Source organism: Carex rostrata, chromosome 19 (assembly GCF_964058835.1).
Source record: "Carex rostrata chromosome 19, lpCarRost1.2, whole genome shotgun sequence".
Classification (NCBI taxonomy): domain Eukaryota; kingdom Viridiplantae; phylum Streptophyta; class Magnoliopsida; order Poales; family Cyperaceae; genus Carex; species Carex rostrata.
The window spans coordinates 285,967-299,637 of NC_135936.1; the positions used below are offsets into that span (position 1 = coordinate 285,967).

A 13,671-nucleotide genomic window follows, 5' to 3' on the forward strand; every position below is an offset into this window, starting at 1 on the left:
ATCTATGACAGAATTTTTGAGTTGAATCAAGTTATGACAGAATTTTTGAGTTGAATCAAGTTGCAAAATATTTTACTTGTAAGTTATTTTTTTATTTTTTGTTGTAAATTTTAGATTTTGACATTTGGTTGTATTTTGTGTTGCAAAACTAGAAGTAGAATCGATTAGGTGAAAACTAAAAGTAACCAATTAAAATACATAATTTTTTTTTTTAAATAGCAGCTCAAGCTATAATCTGTTAGATTTCCAAAAACATGAAAAATCATGAAAAACAAGTAAAAATATAAAAAGAAAAAAAAAACACGATCTCACCAACTTTGTAATGAAACTACAAAAAATTAAAACATGTGCTTCCTTCTTACAAGTTTGCCTCTGAACATCTTCACCTTTTTATTTTTTAAGAATAAAACCATAAGTATCTTTCATTAAAAAACTCAAAAAGTTTTGTCATAGATTGCTTAAGCTTTGAAAAATAAATTCTCCCTACTGATATAGAAAAGATGAGAAATAACTTTGAATTTGGAAGGTGAAAGAGACATGGTAAGAACAATGTGCAAGCTACAACTTTCTATAAAAAAAAATTAATTGAAAAGGTTTGTTATGTGTCAATTAGTTGGCTAAATTGAAGAAGGAAATTTACAAGTAGATCCTTAATTTTTCTGAATTTGAAAGGTGAAGAGATAGGAGATAGAACTATACAAGTTACAGCTTTTATTAGAAAAATAATTTAATTAAAATGTATGCCATGTGTCAATTAGAGATTGATCAAAATGAATGGAAGGCAGAGGATTTGGTTCCAGTTGAAATCCCAGTTCAAGGTGCGTATCCTCTGAGATATCTCTCATAATTTTTGTGACCGACGTGTTCGGTGCCTATTCGGGGATAGCGCATGCTTTGATATTCGTACAAAGCATATTTCAACGGTTTAGATTTTTCAAAAAACACGTAAAATATGAGATATCTCAGAGGATGCGAATTCGTTATTCGTTCAAGGTCCGATTGAGCTCTCTAGTCAACCGGACCCAGTCAAACAATTAAAATAACGTCAAAAGGTTGGTTTTGACTTTTGAGTAGGTGGTTTGCCAGCCAACTCGGAATTTTTCATTGGTTTTGCCTCTGAGATATCCAAGGGAATTACGTGTCCTCCCCTCCTCGTCTCCGAGTGGGTATCCTCTGAGATATCTCAACTTTTGCGTGACCGACGTGTCCGGCGTCTATTCGGGGCTGATGTAGGGGGTTAGTATTATGTGTGCTTTGAGATTCGTGCATTACGTATTTAAACGGTTGGGATTTTCCATAAAGTCACGCAAAGTTTGAGATATCTCAGAGGATAGGAATTCTTGCTCCGGCTCCCCGGCTCGTCATATATAACATGTTTAGAATACGGGCGTAATGAACAAATAAAATTTCACACATATTTGCACAATATTATATGTGCAAATATTATATACTATTATTGTATTTTATAATAATGGGGATATGTTCTGTAGGTGCAATGATCACGTCTGACCAGATCCGCATGCTAGGCTAAAATAGTATAAATGTGTTTATATATATATATATATATATATATATATCATAAATATATTGTTTTAGTAATACTGGCCTATTTGATAACTGTAAAATCAGAGACGAAATTTAACTTTAAGTATATAGGGACTAACCGACAAAAATCTAAAATAATATAATTCTTCACAATTTAATATGAAAATAAAATACAAAAATTAACATTTATCTAAAAGTTATAATAAATAACAATTAAATAGTGATAACAAGTTAAGTAATACGGCTAAGTAATTAAATTGAACTTCAAAAAATTGAAAAAAATTGATCCAATAATTATAATTCCTTTTTTTCTTTTTTCTTTTATGTAATAGAAGGGGTAAGCAATTAAGTAATTAAAAAATAAATAAATTTGATATACATGTGAAATAGAAATGAAGTATGCAAGGTTCTCAATTAGTTGGATGAAAGTTTTGAGCTTGATTGTTTTGAGTTCTGACTTTCGAAGAGAGAATTAATTAATTGAAGTTATGGTGAAAGAATAGAGACATACATCAGATGTTGTAAAATAAGCAAAAGTAATTATTGACGCCTGCACTAATTTCAGTTTGTTGATTCTGAAATTTTCTCTCTAATCTAACCATGCTTCTAAAATTTCAATAACCTTTTGTTTTAACTTATATGATTTTAGGTAATTAATCATGTTTTCCAAAATAAATTTGAAGTATACTATTTTTTGCATGTATTATTTATTTATTTTTCACTTTTCCTTTTCAACATCTTTCGAAAATGGTTAAAGATGCTTTTATTTTCTTTCACGTGTCAAGGCTGGACTACGGAGAGTTGGAAAAATGGCATATGAAAATTACATTGAAGTCCTTTATATATATATATATATATATATATATATATTTTACATAGAAATTCAATTAAATTTTATATTTTCTATATATTAGCCACTCCTATGTACTTCATCAAAAAAAATTGAAAGCCTTTGGGGGTGCATGGCTTAGCCACTCCTGGGACTGATTTAAGTTTCGCCACTGTAAAATATATATGATCCCACTACAACTAATTGCAAAGAAAATAAACTGACAATATTTTTTTTTTCGTAATCGCGACAATGGATAGAATGGTAATTAAAAATAGAATTATAAATATGGTCACTGTAGTAATAGATACGTTGCATGTCAATTTTGGTGTAATTTGATAATTATGCAGTAACTAATTAAGTACCTATAAAATCGAACCATGATGTTTTCACTTTCAGTATTGCTTAATGAATGCCAATCAAGGTATCACTCGACTAGGTTTGATAACCCGTTAAGTGTGTATTTTGTAATATATAATCCAGTGTGTATTATACAAAGGTCACGAATAAATAATAACAGCCATAATCTTATGATCGAATTTTTTTTCTTTTAAATAGAACTAATTTTAAATATTTTAACAGAACAAGCATCATTGATTTGAGTTTTTATAAAAAACAGCTCCATCAATCCACAAGATCGATATAGACATAAATATATATGCTCCACCGATCTTGCGATTTACTATTGATTTATGTGGTTAGATTGTATAGATGGTTCATAAAATGGCTCCACCGATCCAGCAGATCGGTGGAGCAAACATGTTTGTGGTGGAGCTGTTTTTTTGTAGAATCCCAATCAATGGTGCTTGTTTTATTAAAAAATATTAAATTTAGTTCTATTTTAAAAAAAAAACTCGCTTATCAGAGATCAATAATGTACCATCATGCAATTGAAAATTAATAATTTTAATTAGTAGAAATATTACAATTAATATTTGGTCTACTAATTTAGTGACAAAGACAATGCTCTTTGTATGAAAGATCGTAGATACAAAATCTGAATGGAGATTCTTCGGAGTCTGTGTTCCCAGATATCTAAGGCACAATTTAAAAAAATGGATGACCTAAATTAATCCCAACTAGACCAAACTCAATCTGGTGCCTATCAAAACTACCGAATTTTTTATTAATAGAAAATAAATTATTAAAATATCGAGATTCAATACCGTTTGCAGTTATTTTCGAAAACTAAGAAGACCGGGTTGTGCAAACCCGTCCTAGCGGACGGACCAACTAAACCCGTCCTAGCGGACGGACCAACTAAACCCGTCCTAGCGGACGGACCAACTAAACCCGTCCGGTGTTAACCCCTAACGTTTGATTAGTAATCAAATTCATCCGATTAAAAAAAAAAAAATCGGGACGGGAATGTCAAGCCCGTCCGAGAAATCAAAAAAAAAAGAAAAAAAAAAAGAAAGAAAACTCCAGACGGAAACGTCAAGCCCGTCCGAGAAATCGCAAAAAAAAAAAAAAAAAAAGAAAAAAAAACTCGGGACGGGGACGTCAAGCCCGTCTCCAAATTTACAATAAGTATCTATTACAGTAGTATAAGTGTGGACATCAGGTTTTATCCCTGCCATCTCCATGTCCCCCCATTGTTTTCATCGCTTGTTCTAGGTTGCCAGATTTACAAAATCCATTGATCAATGAGTTATAGGTGCACAGGTTTAATGCAAGTCCCTTTCTGCACATCTCATGCAAAAGCTCATTTGCCGTGTCCAGCTCACCTTGTTTGCACAGCCCATCAGACAGAGCAGTGTATGTCACCACATTGGGCTGCACACCCATTTCGAGCATTTTATTGTGCATATTAAAGGCTTCTTGTAGCCTTCCTTGTTTGCAATAGCCATCAACAAGACATGTATAAGTAACCTCATCGGCAATCAGCCCCTTTCTATGCATTTCTTCAAGGAGATGAAGTGCATCATTCATCTTCCCTTGCAGACAAAACCCACGGATCAATGTGGTAAAGGTGACTGCATCAGGCGCTAGACTTTTTTTCTCGGACGGGCTTGATGTCCCCGTCCCGAGTTTTCCTTCTTTTTTTTTTTTTTTTTTTTTTTGTGCGATTTCTCGGACGGGCTTGACGTCCCCGTCCCGAGTTTTTTTTTTTTAATCGGATGAATTTGATTACTAATCAAACGTTAGGGGTTAACACCGAACGGGTTTAGTTGGTCCGTCCGCTAGGACGGGTTTGCACAACCCGGTCTTCTTAGTTTTCGAAAATAACTGCAAATGGTATTGAATCGCGATATTTTAATAATTTATTTTCTATTAATAAAAAATTCGGATCAAAACTATAGAGGACTGCTTTGAGATTCGTGCCAAGTTAAAAAAAGTAGTATGGATTTATCACTTGTATATCAGATAGATGGGGTTTAATCTCTTGTGAATATTAAAATAGTAAGTAATTTTTACTCTAATTTTATTTTTAGAAAATAGTACAATAAGTACGACAAAACTTAAAAAATCAATAGTTAATGCAAAAATCCTATGATATGAACCTGAACATTAAATTTCTTTGATATTTTATTATATTTTATCTTAACTTTATTTTGCCATACATCATTCTATTATTACATGTTGCGTTACTAAATATTGCATAGTTTATATTGTTCATATTTTTAACTAAAAAGGATTAATCTCAAGTATTCAAATTAATATTATTTATTGATGTTAATGCTGCTTAACTAAATAAGATATATGTGTCATGTGTGGAAAAAGATCGTTGAAAAGCTTTGTATTCTTAAACCATATCTGCTGTACCAGCTTCCCCGTGCGTTGTCTCTTCACAGAAGTTTAATTTGTCTGTACACTGTCGCAAACTGCCTTTGCTGTCTGCTAAACGTGTGCACTGCGGCGTAACCGTATTAGCAAAAGTAAATTAAAATTCTCTTCACCGCTTCTCCCATTCTCTCCTCTCTCAAAAAATTCTTTTCAAATTCCTCTTGGAAAAGAATTAGAATTCAGAGCTCGAGACTCCGGTTGAAAGAGACCCCCAACAAAAAGGAGTAAAAAGAAATTGAAGGGTTTGATTTCTCGCACGACTTAGAGACCGCTGATCATCAATTAATCACATCGACCTTTGCTACTTTCCCTTCGAAGAATCGAATAGGTATAAGATCAAATCCGAAGAATCAGTCAAACTTAAAAGAAGGACGAATCGGCGTAACTCGGACGGTGAGTTTCTTCTAATTCAAGCGTTCTCTGGACCAAACCAGAACGGTTTGAAAATTCCCGCAATAAATTGGATCATGGGCTGCCGATAGATCTTCCGAACCATAGCAACAACGACCATTGCTTGCTAAGGTAGAAGGTACTTCACAAACAATAGAATAGGGGGTGCCTGGGTCTCCACTGGCCACCCCCTCGCTCTGTCTCTGAAAGCATGTCTAGTGCTGCGGCGAACCAACACCATGTGGGGTTCCCCACCAAGGTGACAACTGCGGCAGAAAAAAACAGCAGCGGTGCAAAGAGGCCAGGCAATTGCAACCAGGTTAAGAAAACGGTCCCGGTATCAATGGAGCATGTGCTTATAGCGCTGAGAGAATCCAAGGAGGAGAGGGAGGTAAGAATCAAGAGTTTGTTCAATTTCTTTGATGTCTTAGGAAAAGGCAGTCTGGACTTTGAACAGATAGAGGTGGGGCTCGCTGCACTTAACATACCGGCCAATTATAAATATGCAAGGGATCTTTTGAAGGTGTGTGATGCTGATCGGGATGGCAAGATCGGGTATGATGAGTTTAGGAGGTATATGGATGATAAGGAGTTGGAGCTGTATGCCATTTTTCAAGCAATTGATGTCAAGCATCATGGCTGCATCTTGCCTGAGGAGCTTTGGCTTGCCCTTGTAAATGCTGGTATGCAATTTAATTGTTGCTTTTAGTGTAATGTTTGGTACCAACCTTGTGAGCACAGGGGCGGATCCAGTAAGGCCCCGGGGGGGGGGGGGTATGGATTTTGAACTTTTATGGAGATCTATAGGCTCGGACAACTTTGTCCCCTCCTGGAATTCTTATTTGTAACTAGGGTTAAAATTAGAAGTCTTATTTGTCCCCTCCTAAAATAAATTACTTGAATTTTGATTGTAATTAGGATTAAAAGTCAGAGCATTGTTTTTATCTAGTACCCGATTCGCTATTTTCTTGCCCCCATTTGACGAAAATCCCGGATCCACCCCTACGTGAGCATTACTATAATCTTGGCTTGCATGAAGTCTTGATTTTGTTTTGCCTTCTTTATGGACCCTAGGTGCTGCTAGGTTGATCCCATAGAAGCTTGAGCCTTCTTGTTTCACTCCAAGCGGTATAACGGGCTCTAGTGAGAGCCCTTGGGAAGTGCTTTGCACTATATTTAATTTAGGCTATGCTGAGAATATAAAAAAATTGACTGCCTACTCTTAAGCTGTTAGAGTAACTGGTTGATTTAACATGATATCAAAGCCAGAGTTGATGAGGTCGAATCCCACCAGACCTCTTTTATAAAATAACTCTCTCCCTTCAATAGTCTTTCATGTGACAGGTCTGTAAACAAACTGCCACACATGAGGGGTAGTGTTGAGAAATGAAAATCAAACGACTGTCTACTCTAACAGCTTAAGCTTATAGAACACTGGTTGGTTAACAGCCTACAACTTTCTATTCTTCATACAATCAACTCATAGTTTTCTTTCATTTCACCTTTTTCTATGTACCTGCATTCTCTTGGCTTCTTCTTCACTTAGGTGAAGCCTCATAGTACAGCGCCTTCTTCACCTGAGAGAGAGAGAGAGAGAGGAAAGCGAATGGCTTGTTATTTATGTGCTTATTGTTTGGGTTCTGACATATTTATTTTACAGGTGGAAACAATGCCTATACCTTTTGGTTTTTGTTGTTCCAGTATTTTCCTTATTGCATAAAGGCTTACATGGTTATGATCCTTACCCAATTTAGGAGTGCTAATATAGATAGAAAGATACGCCAGAGATTAAAGTTTGCTGACAATCATATGGGACTTAAACATAGTAAACCTAATGTCCTTTGGAGAAATAGAAAGGTAAGAGAAAGAAATGTTATCCGGATTCGGAGGTGCAAAAAAATGGAGGTATTAAACCCATCACATAATGGAGTAGGGAGGGAGGATAATTTTTCCGGAAAGTTATCAGTAAACTAGCAACCCTTGACCTTGGACACAAGAGTAATTGGGTACTAATTAGTCATTGTCAAATTCCACTAAAGGTTGACACAAATGAGTCAAAGTTACCTCTTTATCCATATTGGTTAATTTTATTTTATTTTCTGAAATATGGACTACCTTTAACCCCAGCATCCATTTTTTTTATGCTTCCTGCGACTATTGAACATGCGTCTTTCTAGAGAGGTGAGGCTCATCATCATCTGTGCTAGGGAACTCTTTGAGTAGTATCAGTGTATATAACTATTTTAGAATATAGATATCTCTTTTATTGAAGTAAAACTCTAGTGCCTACCTCAGAAGTATTTTTTATATATCTTTTTATTATCTCTCTCAAGTCTAAACCGTTAATTATTAGTCCCTTTACCAGAGCTTGGTAAATGGATATGATGTCTTTAGTTATCAGCTGTATACTGTATTATTATAGGGTTAGTCTGTTTGTTATTGTTGGGTTTTACTGGCTTCCGAACCATAATAGCTTACAAACATTAGCTGAGAGATGTAAATGTGTATTATATATTTCAGTCCAAAATTTTTTTATTGTAGAAATGTAAAACATGTTCCTGTAGCATGTACTTTCTACTTTAGTACTTCTTTATTTATAAACAAAGCATTTGGGTAGTTAAAGGTATAACCAAATGCAAGCTCAATTTTAAAAAAAATATACTACAAAAGAGCTTGATTTAAGAAAAATATTTTCTGGCATTGTGCCTGGACAGTAAACAGATATAAAACAGTTGTATTAAAGAGATGTATGAAAATACTAAAACCTTCATGCATTAAATTCGAATAAAAGGTTAGATAAAGGCAGGGTAGGGCTGGGGTTGAAGATTTGGTTATTTGGAAATCAATCAATTAATTTTGGAAATTGATGTTAACATTCTTAGTTGCATCTTGAGATTTTCATTGTTACTGAAAAAAAAAAAAAAATTCCTTATGTTATGCAGGCATAGAAATAGACGAGAAGGAGCTATCAAGGTTCGTGGAGCATGTGGACAAGGACAATAACAGAATTATCACCTTTGAAGAATGGAGGGATTTTCTCTTACTTTACCCTCATGAAGCCACACTACAAAACATATATGAATACTGGGAGAAAGTTTGCCTAGTAGACATAGGTGAACAGGCCGTGATTCCGGCTGGTATTAGAAAGCATTTAGATGCAAGCAAGTACCTAATAGCAGGCGGAGTTGCTGGAGCTACCTCTCGTACTGCCACTGCCCCGCTGGACCGTCTTAAGGTTGCCATGCAGGTTCAGACTACAAATGCACAAATTGTACCTGCTATTAAGAACATATGGCAAGAAGGCCGTTTCTTGGGGTTTTTTAGAGGGAATGGTTTGAATGTCATGAAGGTGGCTCCGGAAAGTGCAATCAGGTTTTACACTTATGAAATGTTGAAGGAATATATTGTGAAATTTAGAGGGGATAACAATAGCAAGAGTGAAATCCGTCCAAGTGAACGACTTGTTGCGGGTGGTTTGGCTGGGGCAGTGGCACAAACCGCAATTTACCCAGTTGATTTAGTTAAGACCCGTCTCCAAACTTTTGTCTGTGAATCTGGGAAGGTTCCTAGCATTGGGGAGCTCTCAAGGGACATATGGAAGCAGGAGGGAGCACGAGCTTTCTATAGAGGTGCTGTGCCGTCCCTTCTTGGTATAATTCCTTATGCTGGGATTGATCTCGCTGCCTATGAGACTTTGAAAGACATGTCGAGAACATACATTCATAAAGACAGTGGTATGAATTTAATGGATATGTAAACTTGTATTTTTCTTGCACAGACTCATATTTCATCTGTGAAATGAATTACTTGTACTGTGCAGAACCTGGTCCACTAACTCAACTTGGCTGCGGCACTGTGTCCGGGGCTTTTGGAGCGACATGTGTTTACCCTTTGCAGGTTATCAGAACTAGGTAATTTTGTTTTTCTATTTATATTACCTCTGTAAGTGGTCATATCTGTTCTCTTCTGTCTGGGATCTTTTTATTCCTTTAATTTCAATAGCAAAAAATAATAATAATAAGCAATAGTCGCTATCAAAACAAAACAAAACGGTATAAGAAAAAAAATATATAATGTCATTATTGAGTCAATTGTAATACTATTCGATAAAAATTGGTGAAATTCGCTGCTGTGTTGAAAACAGCTTCTTTTTTTTTTTGCTATCTGAGTAAACTTTCTTCTTCTCAAAAAGTGAACTCAATTTGCAGATGCACTAGCAGCCTTTTGTACTTTCCAAACCCCTATCCTAAAATAAAATGGACCCGATATTTGCGCCATATTCTCTTGTTTTTTCCATTTGTTTCAGGTCTTGAATAGGTAGAAGAAATAACCAAAACACAGCATCTAATATGTTGGGGTGGGTCCAGGTCCTTAATTTTGTTAGAGATATGAATGCTGCGGCTGCCCAAATAAACTGAAATAATACTATTTAAAATAATTAGATTACAATAGTTATTAGTTGATCCTCAAATACTAAATCCATACGGTCATATGCATACCCGTTATGATATTGGGTACAGGTTTGAGCCCAGTAACTACCCAATATCAGCTGGGTGCAGCCCTGTTTGGTTCAGTCACTGAATTTGCAACCATGAAACCTTACGTAACAAATTCATATGGATCTTGTACAACTTCAGAATTGGATACATTAAATCTTTGTAAAGCCATTTTCTCAAGAAAGCTGAATTGTGTCACCAGATAATTTTTTTGTAACACTTGCAATACATCATCAATGCCTAATAAATTACAGACTACAAGCTCAAAAGATGAATGCAGAAGCTGCTTATAGAGGGATGGGTGATGTGTTTTGGAAGACCCTCCAACACGAAGGGGTGAGAGGATTCTATAAAGGAATGTTCCCAAATCTCTTAAAAGTCATTCCTTCGGCAAGTATTACCTATCTAGTTTACGAAAGTATGAAGAAGACCCTTTCCCTTGATTGAGGAGGGGAGGATCATAAAGCATTTTTGCTGATTGGCCGGCAATGTTTACAAAGCTGGATGTAGAGATTAATATAATGCCGAAAAAAGGACAAAATTGACTTGTTCAGGTTTTAGGTTCTAGGTTTTTTTTTTTTTTGCTGAGATAAATAATATAGAGGGTTTGGCAAGTTTCTTTCTCTTTGGATCTGGTTAATAAAAGCATTATTGAAGATGTGGTTCCAGGTACATTTTGCTTCTTTCATGTCCTCCAATTTTGCAAAACTTGCATATCTCTGTTCATTCCATGGTCTGCTTCTTGAATACTAACCAAGAAATACTATGTTATCTACTCACGGCTTATATTAATCTTAAAAAAGTCTGAAAGAGGCATTATCTAACTACTTTTGATCTATTCATATTGTATTTTTAAAAAGTCTGAAGTATTATCTAACTACTTTTGATCTATTCATATTGTATCGAGTAACCTTGGTTTTTTGAGGAAAGAAGCATCATCTGCCTCTTATTAATCTCTTGATATCATCTCGGGTTTAACTTTGCTCTTGGTCTTAGACATTTGATAGGTACCTGCAGATCATAATGTTACATATACCCCTTCAAAATTTCAAAAATGTCATGGATACCTCTGCAGAATTATTAAAATTATTAGCAACATCCTTGCTTGAGCCTCCATGTAAACAAGAAACAAATGTATCTTCTCAATATGAATCATAATTTTGATGTATATATTTCTTTATTTCCTTTTGGAGCTCTGGGTTTCGCAGTGTTGATTTAGAGAGCGGAAACTTAGAAATACGCTAAATTTAAAAGAAAAGGTCAACATCCAAGTGGGTACAGAATAATACTGGTAGGGGCTTTGATATTTCAATTAGATTCATGAGGATATCTGATATTAAGTTTCAGAAGGGTACACTGTGGGTGTGTAGAGAGAGAGAGGGGGATCCACTTACAACATTCTATAGTTACAACATCTTACAACATGATTTTTCAAAGTCCAAATAGTTGATCCAAACCGTTCAACATGATCCCTATATTAAAATGTGCTTGGAGATCAAATTTTACATTTTTTTTTTTAATTTTTTGAGGTTTGGCAGGCTGCATATGGAACTCTTAGCTTATATTTCTGTCCCTTTGTTCAGATGATCTTTTTGAATGATAATTGTGCTTCTTTTTTCTCTGGCAAGCAAGTTTACTGGAAATAAAAGAAAATTAAAGGTTGTGATTGTTTTGGCCGCCTGCCTCTAGGAAAGCAACATCTTCCAGTCTGTACCTAACTGGTATAAATCTGAATGGGTTTTGGTAATTTGGACTAGTTGTGCTTGGTCTTCTAATATTTTTGACCTTCCATCTTTTTTTTTTTAGATATGTCCGTAGACCCACATCTCTCAAAGGTCCTTTGAGAGTGGAGTGTCTTTACCATCTGCGCTACGCAGGGGTGACAAAGGAAAAAACATACAGTGGGACCTTGCACCTGTATACTGAATGTAGCATGTGTTTTATAGTGGCCATTGACTGGAAGTTTCCATATTTTCGGATTCACATACACGTGTTGGAACTTTGAAGTTGAAAAGGAAAAAACATACAGGCCAAATTGAATCAATAATATCTTTTGGGGGTTTCCGTAGTAATACTGAATTCACATCACCTTTAATTGAATCGGACGGCTCAAAATTGAAATTTTTAACTTCACGCGAATCTCAAAGAAAAAGTAATACTGCCCCCCTGCCATCCCAATCAGGCACCGGCTGAGATTTCAATTGTGTTGAGTCAGGTACCTGCGAGGATACGGATACCAGAATGTACGAGCTATCATGTACTTTCTGTTATCTATGTCGTGTTTCTAGGGAAAATTTCCTTTTTAGTGCTGGCAACATCTAGAATGTTGCCCCCGCGGCCGCGTATTAATTTCTCTTCTTGTCCTGTTTTGTTGTAATGCTACGGTGCTACGCCAGCAAAGTCTGAACAATTTCCGAAAAAAGAGAAACAAAGCTAGGAAGCCTGAACCAAAGAGAACTAGACAAGGATATTAATTTCATTTTTATAGTTTTTTGTAGTTTCTGCATTTTTAGACTGGAATAGATACAATGTGAAATTGGTGAACGATTTTGCACTTGGGACAAAAAAGATCCTGTTGTTATCCCTACGTTACCATCTTTATCTAATATGAACCACATTGTGTGATTTCGGGACAAGGAAAATAATTTTACCAGTCCTTTATAAAATCAGCAGATAAAGAAAGAGACAGAAAAAATTTACAAGTGTGACCTTATTTTTGTTGGATTTTTCTCTTCTAGAAGAGTTCCACAATCAATTCACACCCACAAAAAAAAGGAGAAGAAAAGCGGCGTTCAAGAAGTGGAAAATTTGGACATTTCTTCTTCACATGTACCAAATTGTACTGTCTCAAGAAAGTGATGTGATTTCTCTTTGCACAATGGCCGCAGTTTAGTAATTGATCTTTTTCATTGGTGGAGGAGAAATTAAGATTTTCACTTATCAGTTTATTAACAGCATTGTAAGCATCTACAAACATCTTTGCAGATAGCTTAAATTGCAAATCATGCATTTTGATTTATGTACCTAAAATTTTGTAGAAGCCGTCTATGTAAGATGAGAGCAACACTGGTAGCCAAAACAATCATTATATCAATACAAAAATCTAGTGCAACATATATATGTGGTTTTGTTATAGCGGCTGTATGATCTAGTCTTAGCGCCAAACTACTCGGCATTCATTGAATTTATACAACGCACTTCATCCGGGCCAAGCTTGACTTTCATACTATGGGGCAATTACACACATTAATCTTATAAATTTTTTATTTTAATAAAATCAATTTATAATATCCATAACAATTTACTCTAAATTATATATAAATACAATCTATTTATTTTTAAAAATAGAGAGATTAATTGACACCCATTCATGTTACTTAAATCCGGCCCATCACTTCATAAGCAAATCAGGAAAGAAAATTTGGAGATTATTCCTTTGCGCAAGAATCCATATGAATTAATGTTTTGAGCGCTGATTACTTTTAATCAAGTAATAGAAAAAAAATTAGAAATTAATTAAGTGGCAAGTTTTGCTAAATTTATATATCTAAGATGCTGGTTATAAAGCTATGAACTTTGGTAATTCATTCCTACCGTCCATGAAATATTCTGGTAAATTGCGTA

The 13,671-nt window shown here is 35.1% G+C and overlaps 1 protein-coding gene and 1 long non-coding RNA gene across 2 annotated transcripts; one reads left to right on the top strand and one right to left on the bottom strand.

The window, feature by feature from the left end:
• The first annotated feature begins 5,266 nt into the window (after positions 1–5,266).
• On the top strand, positions 5,267–10,705 carry LOC144571658 (calcium-dependent mitochondrial ATP-magnesium/phosphate carrier protein 3-like). The gene is made up of 4 exons (XM_078321007.1): positions 5,267–6,234; positions 8,494–9,285; positions 9,372–9,462; positions 10,302–10,705. Exons 1-4 carry the CDS (start codon positions 5,763–5,765, stop codon positions 10,492–10,494), a joined length of 1,548 nt encoding a protein of 515 aa, XP_078177133.1. The 5' UTR covers positions 5,267–5,762; the 3' UTR covers positions 10,495–10,705.
• Positions 10,706–11,695: 990 nt separating this feature from the next.
• Positions 11,696–12,096, bottom strand: LOC144571659 (uncharacterized). Its single transcript, XR_013517551.1, has 2 exons — positions 11,956–12,096; positions 11,696–11,832 (listed from the first exon to the last, which is right to left on the bottom strand). It is a non-coding gene; the product is annotated as an uncharacterized LOC144571659 (long non-coding RNA).
• Between the last annotated feature and the right edge of the window lie 1,575 nt (positions 12,097–13,671).